Source organism: Trachemys scripta, chromosome 21, assembly GCF_013100865.1.
Source record: "Trachemys scripta elegans isolate TJP31775 chromosome 21, CAS_Tse_1.0, whole genome shotgun sequence".
In the NCBI taxonomy this organism is placed as follows: domain Eukaryota; kingdom Metazoa; phylum Chordata; order Testudines; family Emydidae; genus Trachemys; species Trachemys scripta.
In genome coordinates, this window is record NC_048318.1 from 12,888,384 (window position 1) to 12,907,789 (window position 19,406).

A 19,406-nucleotide genomic window follows, 5' to 3' on the forward strand; every position below is an offset into this window, starting at 1 on the left:
AAAGATTATACAAGGTTTCCATTTTTAAAAGTAGCTTGCACCCAGTGTTCTCCAGAGACGAGTGGCAATAATCCCCTCCCCTGCCACAGCGCACTGTAATAGCGACCAGCAAGTAAGGCCCCTCTGTCAGACCGAACCTTCACTGACACAGTAGGTGCTGCAAAAGTAACTAACTAGAGGATTTAGCAAGAGACCTCAAAAAGGCAACTGCTACCAAGCACTAACCTGCCAGGTTTGTGGATGAATTTCTGAAGCCGTGCTTTCACCTCATCGTAAGTTAGGAACGCCATGTAACCAGGATGAGTCACTGCTAGGCTATTCCAGTTCCTGAGCAAAGAGGACCACGGCTAAAGAAAGAACAAAGGAAATATTAACCATGCACATGATTGTCCTGCATCTAAAGAGGTCAATTCTTCAATAAACTGGCGTTCTTATTCCACTGCAGGGGCTAAAATTTAAATTTACAATCAAGCAGCATTCAGATTTGAGTATCACCCCATGGAGACAACACAAAATAGTAGCAGGAGGGTGACAAACCCTGCCAACATGCCAAGTGTAGCAGCAACAAAAAGGAAGCAGTGAAAGCCAGAAACGTAGATAGCAAGGTGGTTCAGTCGTAGAGACGTTGGCCCTTTCCCCTTAACCACACAGGAAAAATGTCCTTAGCCAAGTCTTGGCATCCCAAGAACCCCTTTCCCCTACACCTCCATGATAATTCAGTCAGAGAGGCTACAGTGGAGTTGCCTGTAAGGCGATGGAGCAACAAAAAGTATCGCAAAGCTTGGGGATAACAGTGTTATAGTCTGCCCATGCAAGGCTACGATTGGTGGCCATCCCTGGTGGGGAGAAGAATGAGGTATAAATATTGCTGTTATCTACTAGTGCTCGCAGAAAGGAAACTATGCAACTCTGTGTACTCAGTTCAACTAGCAACTGGACCAAAACACAAAATCAAAGAACACTTTCCGTCTCCCCTTTAGCTAGATGGAAGGATAGGCAACCTTAAAGGTGAGGAAGAATGGATAATTCAGAAGGTTTAACAGGTAGGGAAAAAAAGGGGAAGAAACCACTAAGTGAGACATTTATCAATGTAGTAGTCAAAACACCATTGGGAAAGAAATCCCAGTCAATATACCTTTAACAAATACCAAGGGATTAGCCATTCTGCTCACAAGGAAGACAGCCCAGGAATGGCTACCACTCCCACAATCATTCTGGGGAAACTAACTGAGAGGTGAGACAGGGATAGAGATGAGGAATCCAGAAGATTAAGCAAAGAATTACAAACTAGAAACTATGACTCGTCTCTGTCACTGACATGCTGCATGGCCTCAAGAAAGTGACTTAACTTCTCTGTCTCAGTTTCTCTGTCTGTAAAATATGGAGAGTGATACCTAATGACCTAATCTCACCAGGGTGTGGTGAGAATATTGTCTGTACAATGCTGTGAATGGATAAAGCAATATACAAATACTAAGTGTTATTATTAATTTACACAAAGTCAAGAGAATAAGCTTATTAGTGTATTGAAAACTGCTAACTATAACAACTCCTAAACCACTTTTCACATACTCAAGCAGAAAGAAGTACACAATGTGACCAGCTGCACTACAACACTGCATATGGGAATTTTTCAGTTAAACACATCTTAATTACAACCCACCCTATCACATGGGAAAAAGGCAGGTCAGAGCCAAAGAAGTAAGTGTTTGTTCTTGTAAATATCCAATTGCACCATCAGAAGCTACACTCTTTATCCAAGTACTACTGCTGACTCAGATTTTTTTTTAGGTTTTCACCCAAAATTAATATTGATTCCATTCAACAATATCGATGTTTATTTCATAAAGAAAACACGATACGTTTATAACACATTTTGGTTGTGGCAACTCAAAAGCCAGGAAATCTGAAGTTCCATAGAGTCATTCCGACCTAAATACGCCCCCACAGAAAAAAATGCAACAATAAAAGGGCACAAGGGAGGGTTAGGGATGGACTGATAGAGTGAGCTTCACATTTCCTGGCTCATGGAAGTTTGTCACAACTTCAGTTTAAAACTGACTTTTAAAGTGGGAAAAATTGATTCGGGGAGGGATACTGAAAGTGTGCTACAATTACAATTTATTTTTGGAAAGCTTTTTTCCCCCTTTTGGCAAGAAATACCACACAATGCTACCGAACAGCAGAGCTCTAAATCTTTAAAAAAACATATAAGGGGAAAAGAAAAGTCAGTATAGTATTAACAGTGTTATTTAAGGCCTGGCTTCCTCTAGTATGAAGGTCTAAGCAGTAGGCTACATACATTTCAAATGGGTTTCAAGTGACTCACGTGCCTCTGCCCTTACCTGAAAGAGTCGGGTAAAGATATCAAATTCAAACACTGAAATGTAGTCATTGCATGTCAAGTCAATAGTCGACTTCAGGGCCATGGCCTCTAGTCCTGAACTGATAGGATGCACCTCATGCAAGGCCTGGCGGAAGGTCTTCCATGGGACAATAGTCCTGGTGGAGGAGGAGGGGAAAAATCCACAAGTGTGAAAGGAGCTCAGAAACAGCATCACGCAATGCCACAGTATTACACACTATATATTATATATCCACACACAGGCACCTTCAGTTAGAAAAGGAAAGTAAGACAAATCCAACTGAACTCAGAGAGAAAATTACTCTTGTCAAGCGTGAGGGAGAAACTTCCCTGCTTCACCAGCAAGCAGCAGCAAAACAGCCATATTTCAGTTCACTGCTCTGCACAAAGTAAAATCTTGGAATTGCAAGCCCAGCTCTGGTCTCCCTTCCCCCCCCATCCCATTAACGCCTGTGCAACCAACAGTTCACACTGAAAAACAGCACATACAGCACTTGCTATATGATGTCATCATTTGAGCCATTTCATCTTTCAGCAGCAGGCACAGGAAGAGTTAATTTAAGTCTCCCTGGAGCAGAGACCAAGACAGTCAAACGACAGCACACAGCTATCTAGAGAGATGATTTGCCTGTATGTAGCTGGAGACCAAAACTTGAACCTTCTGTATAACTGAGCGTTTTTCCCTTTTGAAATATATAGTGGAAGCCTATAAAAAGATCCCTGAAAAGAGCTTACCAATCTTCAGACTCCTATCTCTTGGTCAAGTCCAACTGGTTTCATTTTTTGACTCCCAACTGTTAATCTATTAATTTAGTATCTGTGATGTACTAATTACACTGTTTACATGGTGTGTCTTTAGTCTGAAGTCACTGTCCCATTCCATTAACCCTTCTCCTCTAATATAGTTATTTCTAAAATTAATACAGTCAGTGTTTTATTAGATTTAAAAAATAAATCTGACATTTCATTGGTCTGTACCTAAATATACATTGCACTTAAGTTTCTTCTTTATTCCATCTTAACTTGGCCATTTTGCAAACTGAGCAAGACAAGCAATACATAAATGCTAAAATATTATTAGAAAGAAAAAAGGGATTAGGAGACTGGAAAGACTAATTGAAGGAAAAGTTAAAAGAACTTAATTTGAACAGCCTGGCTAGCAGACAACTAATGTGGGAAACACGATAACCATTTGCAGGCAGGAAAGAAAGAGGAATTATTTAGGATGGCTGGAAGTAATGGGATTAATTAAGAAAAGGAAAGTTGAAGCTGAATGTCCAGGGAAACTTCGTAACATAAAATAATCCCCCAGAGAAAGTGGGGAAAGACCCATCACTTGACATATTTAAATAAAGACTGGACAAAGAACTGGAAAATATAATGTGGGGAACAATCCCGTACTGGACCTTGGAGAATAGACTAGATGATCTAATAGGTCTTTCCCATCACTAATTTTATGATTAATTTGACAAAACATCATCACACTCCATAAAGCAGAAGTAATATTTAAAACCAATGCACCTATGAATTTTGTTCTTGCATCTCTCATATTAAGCACATTTAGAAACTTACTTTTCCCCAAAAGCTTTTCTCCAGAACTCTGCAGCATCTGCCTTGGTGATCCGGAACGTATCTCCTTGGAAGAGGCCACTTGGGAAAATGCCTTTCAGTTCCGCCAGCATATGGCTGAATATCAGGGACAATTTTGTCAGGTTACGCCTGCAAACGATTACAAAAGCAGAAGTTTCTTTTTAAAAAGAAAAATGTGACTTTACACTGTTTGTGGGTAAGTCAGACAGATGCAGAAGTAGCTTGAAGGAAATCCAGAAACTCTATCCCGCCGATTGAAAAATGCTCCCAAATGGGGGACTTTTCAAACATGCATTTATAGTTCTCAGCACATTTTGTCCAACACATAGCACTTAAAGAGATTTACATTCTGGAAGTGCTGGATAAACATTGACTAATAAACTAACCCTCGCTACTTTTCTGAGGTAGGGGAGTATTTTAAGCTTCATTTTGTAGTTAGGAGAAAGAGGTTAAGAGACTTGCCCAAGGCTACACAGCAAGTCAGGTGGCATAGCAGGATTAGAATTCAAGAGGCCTTGACTTCATGTCTCGTGCTCAAGTTCTTACACCATGTTGCCTGTAAGGGATGCTACTTTTTAGTTAGGCAAAACTAAACTCAGGCACAGCATTACCCCCAAAGTCATAAGTCTTATAGGAGAGCACACTGTCTGAGAACAACAGAGTTCTCACTTTTTGTTTGGGTACAGCAAGTCAGATGCTTTATTTATTTATTATTAGCATAACTCTTGCTAACGAACTGTCATGCATTGCATCCCCTTCCTGTCAGTTCTTTCTCTGCTTCCACAACAAACTCTCTCTCCTCCAACCCCCAAAGGAGGTCAAAATAACACTCTTCCTGGCTGAGAGCAAGAGCTTAGATGAAACTGATCATGATGGCACCATAGAAACATGGGAGATGGCTCTCTGCTCCTGGATGAAAGGGGTGTTTATTTGCTTTCTTCCCTCACCCACCCTTTATGCAGGAAGGCTCCTTTTCTCTTCCTCCTCCCCACCACCACTGGGTGGTGTGAAGGACAGAGCTGCAGACTAGGAACGGGGGAAGTCCAGTAGTTTCTGTCCCGCTCCACATGGGAGACAGTAAAGAACTACTGGCACGAATGCTGGTGTCAGGTGGAACAAGTAGAGTGCTGCTTTGTTTAATGCTTTTTCTAAAGACAATGGAGGCAGATCGCTAACGATCAGTGGGACTCAACAGCAGAAGAGCTGCCCAGCCTGCACCTCCCCCACCTCAGCACTAAAAATGCCTTGACTACTGACCCACCGTGGGAGTGGGATTCGCTCACACAGAACAAGTTTTTAAACATGTTATCTTTAAGGACACTATTGAAGGGTAATACATCCTTGAACGCAGTATTAGTCTGGATGCACCTGCTACTTCTTCACTAATTTCTAATACTCTTTGTTTTGATTAGTTCTGTGAATGATGCCATCTGCGGTCACTAAGCTGGAACTATAGTTTTCAGCCAGATGTCCCCACTCTGCTCACGTTGCCCTCCTAGATGAAATAAACTCATTCAAGTGCAAGTTCTGCCATCCTGGCTCACTTCAGAACTGGACTCTAGCTTCAGCCCATAAAGAGAGCTAGTCACTTCTTCACTTGCCCTTCTATTACCATTTGCAAACACTTCTCCATCAACCTGTGCACCAAAATGCAGAGGGAGACAATTTCAACACGAGTTATAGAGTTTTCTTGTCCTCTAATATTCCCAGAATTCAAACACAAACTGGAGCCAAACTGTGCTCTCTGTATTACCCCCATATTCACTCACCTGTTTTTTTTTTTTTTAATCCCCAATATTTTGGAGTTTTGTAAAGTCTGGAAAGAGTATTTCACATTCCACATAGCCATAAAAAGTAAACATTTTGAGCCTCTATCTGAAAGTGTCATTTTTTGCCACTTTGTCTTGTTCTCATTCCTAAGCGTTTCATTTTCTGCCTTTGCTAATGGAGTTGTTTGGCACATGTACGGAACATGCTAGTTTGGGATTAAAGGAATCTGCTCTTCCACTTTTTTTCAGGTGTGATCCCAGCAGATGCTCAGGCTGAACACAAGTACCAGCTAAAAGGTACACTCAGATGCTCTGCAGGAAGCAGCTCTCTCTTTAATAGTAGTCTCACAAGTTTATAGAGTCTTATTTAGACATATTACAACATCCAAGATTTATGTTAAAGTAGCACAAACACACTGATCATATGGTTCTAGATGCTGCAAGTCTCTGTATAGTTTTCTTTATTGTACAGAGGTTGGGTAAAGGACACCTGAACAAGCATACAATTAGAGGGGAATATAGATTCACTTATTAAAGTGCACCTTGCTTTAGTAGTGCAGTACGATTTCAGAAGGCGGGGCAAGTGCAGGGAACTTACATTAACATTCAGCAGCGTCAGTAACTCAACCTTGCATTTTTAGACAGCTGGGCTGCCTCTGCAAAAGTGAGAATTTTACTGGCAGCATTTCTAAGAAAGGAAGATTGTCAGTGAAAGTCTGAAATATATGCCAAATGTTGTGGCAGTACATAAAGATATTGGCTGATGAGGTACTGCTCACTAGTTGAATCATGTTTGTAACCAAGTAAATAGTGGAAGTTTCATATAATTGAAATCAAGTTACAAGTATTAAGTGATACACAAAGAAAAGTTCTGAAGGTTTATTTTTAATGCAAAGTGTCTCCTTTCAGCTGTTTGAGAGTTTCACATACTGCATTCAACAACATACATAAAACTGTAAAAATGTTAGGTTACAAGTACTCAAAAGATAGTGAAAAGTACTTCATAGCCCCCACAAAGCATAAAATTTTCAAAAGCACCAAAGTAACTCAGGTGCCTGGGACTTAAGCTTCTAAACCACTCAGGTGCTTCTGAAAAATTTCCTCATTTCCATTGGGTAAAAATATATACTCCTACAAAAGTTTTCATGCTTTCTACAGCAAGCCAGAAGAACCAAGTATAGCTAGACTCTGTAAACCAGATACCTTCCTACATGCTACCAGGGGCAATGGGACTGGGTTTGAGTCCATGAAGAACGGTTTGGTTTGGGATTTGGATCTCTATTAACGATCATGACGGGTTCTTTTGCTGACAGACCCTAAAAACTGTAATCAGACATGGGACATAATGAGTTAAGGGGCCCCAGCCATGCAACCTGTTCCCTCCGACTGCCCACTGAGTTTACTGATCTTCATCAGATGGTACACAGCATCTTTTTGATCAAACGCATGATTAAAGACATGTATCTGTTTACATCATACATTGGAGCAGCGAGTGGAGGAAAGGGGTGCTTGTACTGTTCAGTGTGAGTCTGCATTTTATCGAGGATATGCCCAGTTGCTAGAGAAGAGCATGTAACCAATTGAATAAATAAAAGCAAATGGAAAGTGAAGGACTGAACCAACAACATGGTCAGTTTCGCCACAGTCTGACATGGAAGAATTGACCAAACTAACTCAAACCATCAGCAAATACAGGGAACCTTCTTGTAAAGTTAAGTGTAAATTGTAACAGGAAAAGCGATATCTCACCTCACTGCACGTCACTGATGGAAAGAGTTTCCAGGAAAGTAACACCATAAAGTTGAGCAAGATGATTAGATGAGCTAGCTTGGTAATGCTAGATTTCTGCTACTAAAGCAGCACAGTTTATAAGTATGGCTCAGGACATACACACTGCAGTTTATGAAGGGTTGGGGGGAAATTAATGTCCCCAAAGACTATTGACCTCCCTGTGGCTGGCAGGCAGGGTTATGAATGTTTGAAAAGGATCCTGACAGGCTTAGGGGTGAGTAACATAAAGGCCTTGGAGCTGAATAAAGTTAAGTTTCAACACTTTTCAATTCTACTCTCAAATTCTGATCTACAAATTGTTTCCAAAACAATTCTACCAAGGTCTAGGGATTTATAATTTCAGCTGCAGTCGAAGTTATTGTCACTTTCAGACAAGCATCACTTAAATCATCAAAATGAGAGAAGGGAGGGGGAGCCCTTTTAACAGCTTCTCTGAAGAGCATACTGAAACTTGCCATTCTTTGACATGTGGTGACCAACTGCTGAAATATATCAACCACCAGTGCTCTGCAATTCCCCAAAAAGTTACAGAAAGAAATTAAAAGTTACATCACCTTTGTAAAGAAATAATGCCCCAAATATATGTTCGCAGTTTATGGCATATCAAAGATTTGGTTGCAACTTATTTTTAGTATTGGTAAAACTGGCAACTCCCACCCTCACTGCTGCTTCAAACACAAAATCAAATAGAAAATATTTATCCAAAACAACTGGAAATGACAGTGGCAACTTGGGTTCTGCTGATAAAGAGAAAAATTTTCAAAAGCACCTAAGCGACTAAAGTGTGTAAGTCCCATTGAAAGTCAATGGGATTTAGGTATCTCACTCAGTTAGGCATTTTAGAAAACCGCACCCGAAGCCCGCAAACATTGCAGAAGTCAGATCTCTCCACTACTCGCAGTAGATTCAATTGCAACAGTAAAACCAAGCTTCAGAAGTAAATTTGCATGATGCTTCTGTTCAGTGGTTACCATCAGGTTCAAGCTGAAGTGTCTGCAAGTTAGATAGGACTCCATACTTCTGTTAGTGAGATTTTATACAGACAGACAGAGAACAGTTGATTGCTGGGAAATTAAGCAATCTAGAGACTGAAAGAAGGAAGGTTCAAAGAACTAACAACTTCTGCACTTACTAAAAAAGCTTCAAGTATTTTATTAGCTAATAAACTTCTGCAGCTGTAGCCTGGAGCCTCCATTCTTTAGGCATGAACAGAATGTTTAAAGATAGTTTAATAATACATACAATTACACTTAAGTATTACTAAATGCAGACTGGGTAGTTGCAGTGTGAACTGTGCTTTTAGTTTTGTTCCCTTTAATAGCATCCAGTCTCTCAAGGGGCAAGCCTCAAGTAACTTTTGTAGAGAGACTAAAAAGAAATAGCATAGTGAAATACAGTTTGATCAGATAACTGAGTAAGTCAGACAATTAATATGTGCTGAGCCAGTTTTAAGCCCATGCAAGGTTTTGAAGACTGAACAGATACTCTGCTTGATTCTCCTTCTCCTCCCCCTCCCCTATGGTTATGCTACTTCCTTCCCACTTAATGATTGTTTCTGCTCCACATGTCTCACAGGAAGTCAACAGGTCAATCAAGTACTTCCAGTCCTACTGAAATCCTTCACTGTGGCCTCTCTATGGGCCTCAGCTTCTCCCAGTTTGGTTTTCTGATGCTGGTCCCCTCTGACCTGTAGCAGGCTGGTCCTTTCCGGTTTCCTGTTTGTTGGATGAAAGCACTTTTCCACTGTAAGAGCTCAGTCTTGCAGAACAGTCAATAGTAGAGACAGACTTTAATCTCAGTGGTTTTTTTAAGTTACATTTTACGCTTATTTAAATTCCACAGAGTTACAAAAAACCCACCTCTTTGCACAAATAGCCAATGACGGCTGCAGTTCATAAACTGCCTTTTATACAAGCCTTCCTAAAACAAAGGTATCGCTATCCTCTTGCTACTTTCTTCCAATACTCCCTCAGTGCTAACAAGAGCCTGGCACTGGTGTAACATATGTTTCGCGTGCAACAGTCTGCACCAGGAAGACTGTTCCAGAGGATGATTTATACAGTTCGCACTGCTACGCACAGCTATAATGCTAAAATAGTTTGAAGTGTGCATACAATACTATCATCCCAGGAAGCTTACTCCATTGAAAGTGTACCAAAGTTCCTGCAGCATGAAAGGAGTTAAAGGATGCAGCATAAGGTTAAGCACCTTAATTGATTAGTCTCATTAGAGTTGGTACGGCAACACCCATTTTTTCATGTTCTCTGTCTATATGTATATCTTCCTACTGTATTTTCCACTGCACGCATCCAATGAAGTGGGTTTTAGCCCACGAAAGCTTATGCCCAAATAAATTTGTTAGTCTCTAAAATGCCACAAGTACTCCTCGTTCTTTTAGCATAAGATTAGCCAATTCCAGAGCTCTTCATTTCTCCTTTTTGAAATTTTCTTTTAGACTTAACAGTTGCTTACAGCCTGATTTTCAGAGGTGCTTAAGCATCTGCAGCTTCCACAGAGGTACGCTGGGGTTGTGAGCGCTCAGCAGCGCTGAAAATTGCACTCCGAGTACCCACCAAGGGACATTAAAGTACTTACCAAGTTCAGCAGCTTCAATAAACAGAGGGCATTTTTACATGTGGCAATGTTCAAGTTCACATAAAAATGTAATATGTACTTACAATACCAACGTTGGCTGTCAATAAAATCTAAACTAAAAATAACTTGATTTACATCATAATTACAACGTATTTTAGGATAAAATTCTCTTCAAAGTCATTTCATGAAATTGGCAACAAACTTTGAGGCTGGCAGAGATCGTAAGTCAATAATTCTGACCTGAGAGTATGGTTCTCTGGGAGGAAACAATTGTGAGGAGTAAAACCACGTTATTGTACAACTGTCTATGCAAAACTGAAAGGGAAAGGGGAGGCTCCATATTTTAAGTGGAACATTAAAAAGGAGCATGACCTGGAAAGGTGGCTAATGACAACCAATTAGAAGCAATGAATAAAGAGGTGCTTTTGAAAAAGCTCCAGAAAAGCAGCCTGGCAAAATGCTGGAAGAGTCTGATCTCCAAATACTAAGTTCTTTAATGGATTTTTAAAGGCAATGAAGGCTCTTGAAAAAAAAACCTGATGCAATTCTAAAACAAAGATTTATTAGCTCCTTATTTATATTGTGAGGAAGACACAGCTACATATACTGGGGACAGCCCATCTAGTTGATTTCCTTCCTGCAAGCATTTTGTTTACACAATACAAGGGTCCATCATCAAAAAGGATGGCTAGAAAACCAGAAGAACATTTAACCAAACAAAAAGGTAACAGCACTTTCCAGTCAGTCATTGTGCTATTCCCCAATATTACTAAAGATTTGCATATTAAACAGCTTCTTGCAGCCCAGCTGCTCCTGCTCAGTTTTGAAATACTGCTATGCAAGTATCGAATGCCGTCTTGAACGTATGCCATTTTCTCTGCTTCCATAGAAGAATATGCGATGTTCAAGTTCATTGATAATTATTTCACTGGTTGGGAAGTTCTTGCCTGCTCTTTCACAGTTTTGCTTAAACAGCTCTTTGGTAAGAATTTAGTCATCACTTTACATGTCCAAATAACTAATAGTTGACTTATCCTCAATATTCCTGTGAGACAAGGTGGCGTTTTCCCCATTTTACAGATGGGAAAGCTGAGGCAGAGATGATGTGACCTGGCAAAGGCCACACAGCAAGTTAGTGGTCAAGTACAATCACAACTCTTTCCAGTTCCTAACTGCATGTTCATTCCTCCAGAATATGAGATACTTCTGGCAAGTACTGCAAGAAACTCTGCAGTTCTCAAGGGATTTAGATCAGCACCACACAATGAACACTAGATGGCATTTATAAAAAGAAGTCTCAACAAGTAATATGGGTATGCAGCAGCACACACTCAAGTTTAGAACTGCTGCATCCAAAAAGTACTGTGTCTTTTTGGGTGCTGTAAACACTGCCTACATGTGCTGTTCACTCAAACTCTGCTGTGCTTAATATCATGCACAGCAATTTTAAGTAGTCAGTTGGACTACTTAATATGTTTGGACAAGTATAGAAAAGTTAGTCTAGAAATTTTTTTTTAGGAATTAAGCTATGTTGCAATTTGATATTTTGACAATTTAAGGAGTCAAACATTTGAAATGGCTTTTTTTAAAACCTCTAACATGCAAGTGTGTGAAATGCACTTTACAGATGCCACCAAAATGAGAGGCTATCACATAGCCCATACCCTGTCATATTTTACTGCTTATATGCCAGATATTAACAGTCAGTCAGACTCAGATAAATGGCTGCACAGAATTCCAGGAAGAATAGGAGTATGCCATCCCCTACCACTGTGTCAGCCAACAACTGTGCTCTTATAACTGACCCTTCACACAAATGCTGAGTAGGAATGCTTAAAGAGAGCCTGAGATGACATTTATAACTCAGTGGCAGCTTCAGAGTCCTCTGCACACAGTAATCAGTTTTAAAAATAGATACAACGGAACTACTTTCAACAAAGCTTCCAGCGCAGGAAGTGAATGACATTCCATTTAACTACTACTGACTCAACAGCACAAGTCACCTCCAGAGTAATGTTGAGCCACTGATCTTTAAAATTAGAAGTACTTCCACAGGCTGCTGTATTACTAGTACTATCCACCAAGATAGACGTTTAAGGGTTTGTCTACACTGGCACTTTGTCGGCAAAACTTTTGTCATTCAGGGGTGTTAAAACACACACACACCCCCGAAGGACAAAAGTTTTATGCCAGTGGGAACAATGCTTTGTCAGCAGAAGCACTCTCCTGCCAACAAAGCTGCTGCCGGTCGTGGGGGGTGGAAGTTCTTTATCGGCAGGAGAGCTCTCTCCTGCCGACAACAGCAGCTACCCTGCGCGCCTTTTAGCGGCGCAGGTTTAGTGGTACAGCCGTGTTGCTAAAAGCCTTGTAGTGAAGCCATAGCCTTAGAACCAGCAGATTATATGCCCATTTTATACCATTTTGAAGGAGTCAACTAACATCGCATTGATTTTGTGGATTGATTCTTTAAGGCACCAATGAGAAAAGGGGATCTGGCACGTTAATTAGATGCAATAAACCTGCTATCAAGAAAAGGTATAGCTCAAACACCCTCTCCACTTTCTTGTAAAGTTTTCACAAAAGATATATTTAAAGTTGAATATTCATTGTTCCATTCTGTGTACAGTTATAGAAAGCAGTTAGTAACAATTTGTTCTGCATTTGTTCCTTCTGATCACATGCTCGTTTTTTGTGCCGGACAAGACTTGAAGGGGGGACATTTAACAAGCGTAACACTTTTTATTTCTATTCCCTTTTCATACAACCCCCTTTTCATTGCGGTCACCAATTTCCATAGTTGTAAGGAATCTTAGTTTAATTGCAGGTCTCTGGCTAAAAAAAGTGACTGTTTACTAGTTCAAAGCTTTGTCTTTATGCACAGCGTTCAAAACCTTAACACCTATAATGCATGTGTTTTAGTGCGGTTGGAAAAAAGCACTCAAAAATAAAAGCTACAGATAGCCCCACTGAGCGTTTAATTATAGCTTCCTAAGTTCTGTTTCAAAAGACTACAAAAATTTAGGCTAATGCCTTTAATTTTACATATGGGCAAATAAAATAAACTTTCTAGAAAAGCATATTAAATACATTTATCCCTATACATGCATGCACCCTTTCAATTCACAGTCTCCTAAAGCAATCTAAGAAACTGTATAAACAGCAACACTGAAATGCAACTCTCTATTGGGGTACAGGGCAACAACTCCCTTAACATATTACACAAAATACCGTGAAACGATGGAGGTGAGAAAATTTTGGCGCACACGTTATGTTTATGCATAAGGACATGAGGTATCTGGAGCCTACACAGGACATCAGCTTTTAATGACTCCTGAACAACCCTGTATTCTAACCATAACGTTGGGTTGGCTTTGCCTGGAAGAACAAGCTCAGCTCCTGACCTTCTAATCCGGATGTTTAGATCACTTTGAACAGGCCACTTTGTGCTTTCTATGGTGAAGAGAAAAAAAACGTATCACCAGTTCATTTCTGCTGGATTTGGACGTCTAAAATGCTTAATTATACAAGTGCTGAAGAGTCAGTGTTTAAAAAGTCTAAATCAGAGACTAGACTAGGGAGTTCAACACTTCCTCAGAGGATTTGCAAGGATAAAGGACAATAGCATATCTAGTTAACAAATGTATTCCTTTATGGTGATCTCTGAATTATAATAGCAAGACTTGACCTCTGACACTTGTATTATCTCTTAACAGCAACACTCCTCAATATACCTATCTTAGGCCACTTACCCTCTGAATTACAGTTGGAACTATACCACAATGGAGTCTTGGTGACTATGGCCTGGTCCACACTAACCCCCCACTTCGGACTAAGGTACGCAAATTCAGCTACGTTAATAACGTGGCTGAATTCGAAGTACCTTAGTCCGAACTTACCGCGGGTCCAGATGCGGCAGGCAGGCTCCCCCGTCGATGCCGCGTACGCCTCTCGCTGAGCTGGAGTACCGGCGTCAACGGCAAGCACTTCCGGGATTGATTTATCGCGTCTAGACAAGACGTGATAAATCGATCCCAGAAGATCGATCGCTTACATCCGGACCAGGAAGTAAGTATAGACGTACCCTATGTGTTACAATGCAATAAGTCATTATAGCTAAAATCAATTCTGGATCATCTTCTCCCTCCCCACCCAAACCCCTCCACTTTCAATTCAAATAGGGTTCTCCTATTCCTGCCCAAAGCTTCTCCAGATTCTCAATCTTTTCTGCCCTCCCTTGAACTTGGGGGTGGGTAGAATCTCCTTGTTCTTGCACGATACCATTAACAGAGTGCCTGAGGGATGCAAGCGTCATGCTTTCATTGAAAAGTTTCTTTATCCAACTCCACTCTTAAAACCTCCAAACAACTGAAGACAAAACATTTTGCTACAAGGATAAAAATTCCCAAAGACTTTAAATCTACTTTAGGTCTTTGAATGAAAAGCTCTGAAGACCTGAAAACAGAGGCCTTGGCTACACTGGCGGTGTACAGCACTGCAACTTGCTGCGCTCAGGGGTGTGAAAACGCCCCACCCCGAGCGCAGCGAGTACGGCGCTGTAAAGCGCCAGTGTAATCAGAGCCTGCAGCGCTGGATGCTCGCTCGCAGCGCTGCAAGCTGTTCCCCTCGGAGAGGTGGAGCACACACAGCGCTGCGAGACCTCTCTCGCAGCACGACTACACTTGCGCTTCACAGCGCTGCAGCGCTGTGAAGTCCCGAGTGTAGCCAAGGCCAAAGAATCAAGATGGCACAGAAACCTAGCGCCTGTGTCGGCCTACAGTCCTCCCCCTGCACTAGGTTTGGAATCAACAATCCATTTTTGTTCATCATACTTTTCAAAAAAAAAAAAAAAACCACAACTGTGCCACCACCACCACTATACTTCTAGCCACGCTTTTTAGAGACAGCCAGTGGTCAATGAATCACACAGCCAAATCAGTGGTACGCTAACTGAAAATGCAACCTTATCGCCATTTCATGAAGAAAGCAAAATGTCTGCAGGCTCATGAATTTGTTCGATAGCTCACAAGGTAGTGTTTCAAAATGTTAGAAAGGAGCTGTTCTAGTTGAGCGTACCACCTTTCCGGAAGCTCAGCCAATTCTCCAGCAGCATCCTATCAGGCTGAAGTAAACTTCACCTAGCAAAGGCACAATCTGTTGTCAAACTGAGACGTACCTTGCAGCACAGTCCAAAACATGATACAATGCCCCACAAAAGTAGTTAAGATGTACAAAATACAGATGTTAGACCGCTAACTGCACAGGTTCAAACCCCAAGAAATTGATCAATATTTTAACCAATGATTTGTGATAAACTGGATGATTGCTTCTGCAGTGGCAGCCATAAAACTAGAGTCCATGAGGTAAACTAATTTCCTAGAAAACTTAGTTTAGACTCAGATACACAGAGGAAACACATCCAGAGAGATCAAAATCCCATCTATTTATTACTGCGTAATAGTCCAAAAGCTCAATTTCACTTATAACATTGCATCCGCATGAAAATATTATTTATAATGGGAGGAAAGTGAAAATAGTGAAAGTTTATGCTATTCCATTGGCAAGAGCTGTAATTGGTTACAGTTTTGAATATGAAATTCAACACCTAATCTCTCTATTAAAGCCCAAATGTAAGGAACAGATTAATATTTCCCCCCAGAAATGTAAATGGTAATGGTTTCTCCTTGCAAGCAGGCAATTAGGGCTTATATGCTGCAGCTTGGCAAGGAAGCCTTTCTTGTGGACAGCCTTTGAGCCTGCTCTTGTCTTTAAGATGTTCTCATTTAAATGCAGATGTAGGCTCCACAAGTATTGTAGTGTTATGGGTTTTCTTTTTTTCTTTTTCCTTTTTCTTTCTTTTTGAAGTGTTAGCTGCATCAGAAGGAAGTGACAGAAGGAGGGCTCTTTCGCACCTCATTCATTAGCTGTGTCCCCCCCTCCGCATTCTTTCCCATTCCCCCTGAGCGTTAGGAGACAAGTCCATTGGTCCAGTCAGAAGTTTTCTTGTTGGACTTTTTGTGGGTCAGAATCTAAGAATCAATGGTTTAAAGCAAACAAACTAAGCTTTTTTATATCTTTCTGTGGGGTCTGTTTCCTTCCCCTTTTAGACACATGTAAGTACTCTCCTTTACAAAAGACAGTAAATATCTACAGCTTTCTTCCTGCATGGATTAGTAATTCTATACCCTGGAGCAAGCGTAGAGTATGAAATCCTACTGAGGCAGCATCACCTAAGTCTTGCTGTCAGACGGCATGACAATTAAACATGTTCCAACTTCTCAAGTCAGCAACGTGATGTTAAATTCAGAGAATTTTAGCATCGTCAGCACATGATCTATCAATATATATTCTTACACAGAAGAGCAGGGGTTTTTTTTAGTTAACGTACCTTAACCATATAGCCTACCTATGCAAATAGCAAAAAGAAAGCAAATAATATTTAAGTTATTTAACACTTCATCTACAGTCGCCTTCTCAACTTCTAATGCTTCCTTTCCACCGCAGAGTCTATATATATCTCCATCCTCAGCCACGGAGAGACTATGGTCTGGTCCACATCTAAAGTTTAGGTCAACCCCTGAGAGATTTCAGAGTAGCAGCCGTGTTAGTCTGTATGTTCCATTCTATATGCATCCGAAGAAGTGGGCTGTAGTCCACGACAGCTTATGCTCTAATAAATTTGTTAGTCTCTAAGGTGCCACAAGTACCCCTGAGAGATGATGTTAAACTGACTTAATCCCTGGTGCAGGCACCGCTAGGTCAGAGGAAGATTTTTTTTGTCAATCTAGCTATCGCCTCTTTACTACAGTGACGGAAAACCCCCTTTTGTCTACACTACAGTGTGGCACTTGTATTAGACATGGTTTGAAGGCTGAATTTTGTTTAAAAAGATAAAACGGAAATTATATCTGCAGTAGACTGTCCTATCAACTGATTCAGAGGCTAGAAGCAGCCCATTTCCACCACTTAGAGAAGATATTAATACCCAGCAAATTGAGACACTTCATATCTATATTTATGGACGAGTAAATTATTTGCCTTTCCTATATTCTCAACCAAGCAAGATATTAGATAACTGCAAAAAGATAGTTCATTAACGGACATTTCTAGTTTACACAGCAAGGGAGTTTATGAATTGTGTAAACTACAGCTTTCATTTCTACAACAGGTAGCTGTAACTTTCTGTGATAAAAATAAAAGCATTCCAACATGAACTGCAGTTAACGTGAGTTAAAACTATACCATGAACAGTTAAGCAAGTTCAGCATTGCCATGAAGAGGTACTATTGTATTAGATTAACTGGAACCACTAAACCTTGCATTGCCGCAGGAAATGCCCCCCCCCCCCTTTTTTTTTTTTTGTTTTGTTACCACCTTCCAAATAAAAGGAACATGAATGTTTTGGTGTGCGCTTCCAGGCTTGTCTAGCCCCCAGAGAAGCAGTACATTTGCTATTGTGTATACAAATTAGGCATTCAGGGTTAAAGCTGTTAATAACACAAATGTACGATACCCCAGCTTTCTTTACTCTCCTGGGTCCCATATGTCCAGATATATAACTTGCAACCCACTAGGTGTTCATTACACAATTCAGTCTATTTCAAACACAGTCACTTCAAGAGGATTCCACACACACACACAAGAAGGGAGACATATGGGAAAACACACTGCAGGATGGTACAACTGATATGCCCTTTTTCCTTCTATCACTACAACTAAAATTCTCATTCTTCCACCTTGACTACTATAAACTTCTGTTTTGGCCTCCTTGTCACTCCTAATTGACCCCCTCCAGTCCCCACAAAATACAATTTCTAAAATTATCTTCCTTGCTTGATTCTGATCTACACTCCACTCTCTAAATCTCAATACTGGCTTCTTACCCTCTACCATGATAAGTTTAAGCTCCTTGTGACCTGCTTTCAGGACCTGCCCCATCCCTACTTATCTATAGATAGCTCTCTTCACATTGCCCTTATCTGTTCTGCTCCAATTATACCAACCTTGATACCTCATTGAGTTGCTTCTCCTACAAGCATCTGAGTTTTCTTCCACATCCCCTCTATGCATGGAACAACCGTTCTGAACTCAGCCACAAAGCCTGTTGCACTCATATCCCTTATGGAGACCCACTTCTACTGTGAAATATGAGACTAACAGGCTGATTACAGCAAGATTGTGGGGTACCTAGGACAGGCTACATTTTTAGAAATGTATTAAAATGTGGCCAGTCACCTTGCGAACACTTTACTAGTACGATACACTCCACCCGCTACTCTATTTCCAATTTTTAGATTAAGCTCTGTCTTTTTGTTTGTGAGTGCTACTGAAAACAAATATAATCAGAAAAGTATGCCATTCTGCTAAACAATGCACTATAAACTGAAATGCCCTCCCCCCCGCCCACCATCTATGGCCCCACAAGACTCCAACTTCCCCCATCTATGACCAGGAGATATTGTATATTCAGACAGAATAGGAACTGACTTTTTTCTAAAAAATGATCAACTCCCATCCCGGGGAACTTTTTGTTGGTCAGAACACAAAGAACAAATATTAACCACAAAAATCTAGCAATCCACCCTTATTTTCCCATGGGTTTAATATGACCAAAAAATCCAGAATAAGTAAACCTTCAAAAACTACTGGTTTCCAAAATCAGGGGCCAGCAGATACTGCAAGTATGTTTTACTGAACTCCCAAATACATAATCTGAATTTAGAAACCTGGTTCCTGACTAGCAAGTACAAACTTAACCCACATAGGCCGCACTTCCCACAACTTATTGACTATGTGCATGAGAGATGCAACATCCCCATAAGATTAAAAGTATACTTAGGGATTTCTCATTTCTAAATTGAAGCACAAACTATTGTTCATTGCTTCCATGATCAGTGCCAATTCAAAAATATTCATGGCTTTGTATCAACCACAGTTAAGTAGTGCTTGCATAGTTTAAAAAGCAGCCATGATTTTGCTGTAATCTTTAAACAGACATGTAAATTGAAGCAGAATTTAGACGACATCTTTAAAGATGTCAGCATGAAATAGCTGAGTTAAAAAAACGACACCAAATTTATTAATACTGTACAACAGTTTATGGAAGCCCCAACAGCAATTTCCACTGAAGCACTTTATACCAAACCACATTGCTGCAAGCTACAAAACAGCCGTTGTAGTCCTAAGAAAAGAAAGTGCTATGAACACTGAGCATTGGAAGTCAGCTAAACCTCACCTTGGTTTTAGCCACCATAGGAGGATACGTTCTGCATAACAATTGTTAGTATATAGTGTAGAAA

The 19,406-nt window shown here is 40.5% G+C and overlaps 1 protein-coding gene across 1 annotated transcript in view; it reads right to left on the reverse strand.

Annotated features, from left to right (window-relative positions):
- CBL (Cbl proto-oncogene) overlaps positions 1 to 19,406 on the reverse strand; it is a 42,070-nt gene that overhangs the window by 15,897 nt on the left and 6,767 nt on the right. Inside the window, exons 2-4 of the mRNA XM_034754504.1 lie at positions 3,938 to 4,084; positions 2,346 to 2,502; positions 226 to 347 (exon numbers count right to left, since the gene is read on the reverse strand). Coding sequence (XP_034610395.1) covers positions 226 to 347; positions 2,346 to 2,502; positions 3,938 to 4,084 — 426 coding nt within the window. The remainder of the gene's footprint in view (positions 1 to 225; positions 348 to 2,345; positions 2,503 to 3,937; positions 4,085 to 19,406) is intronic.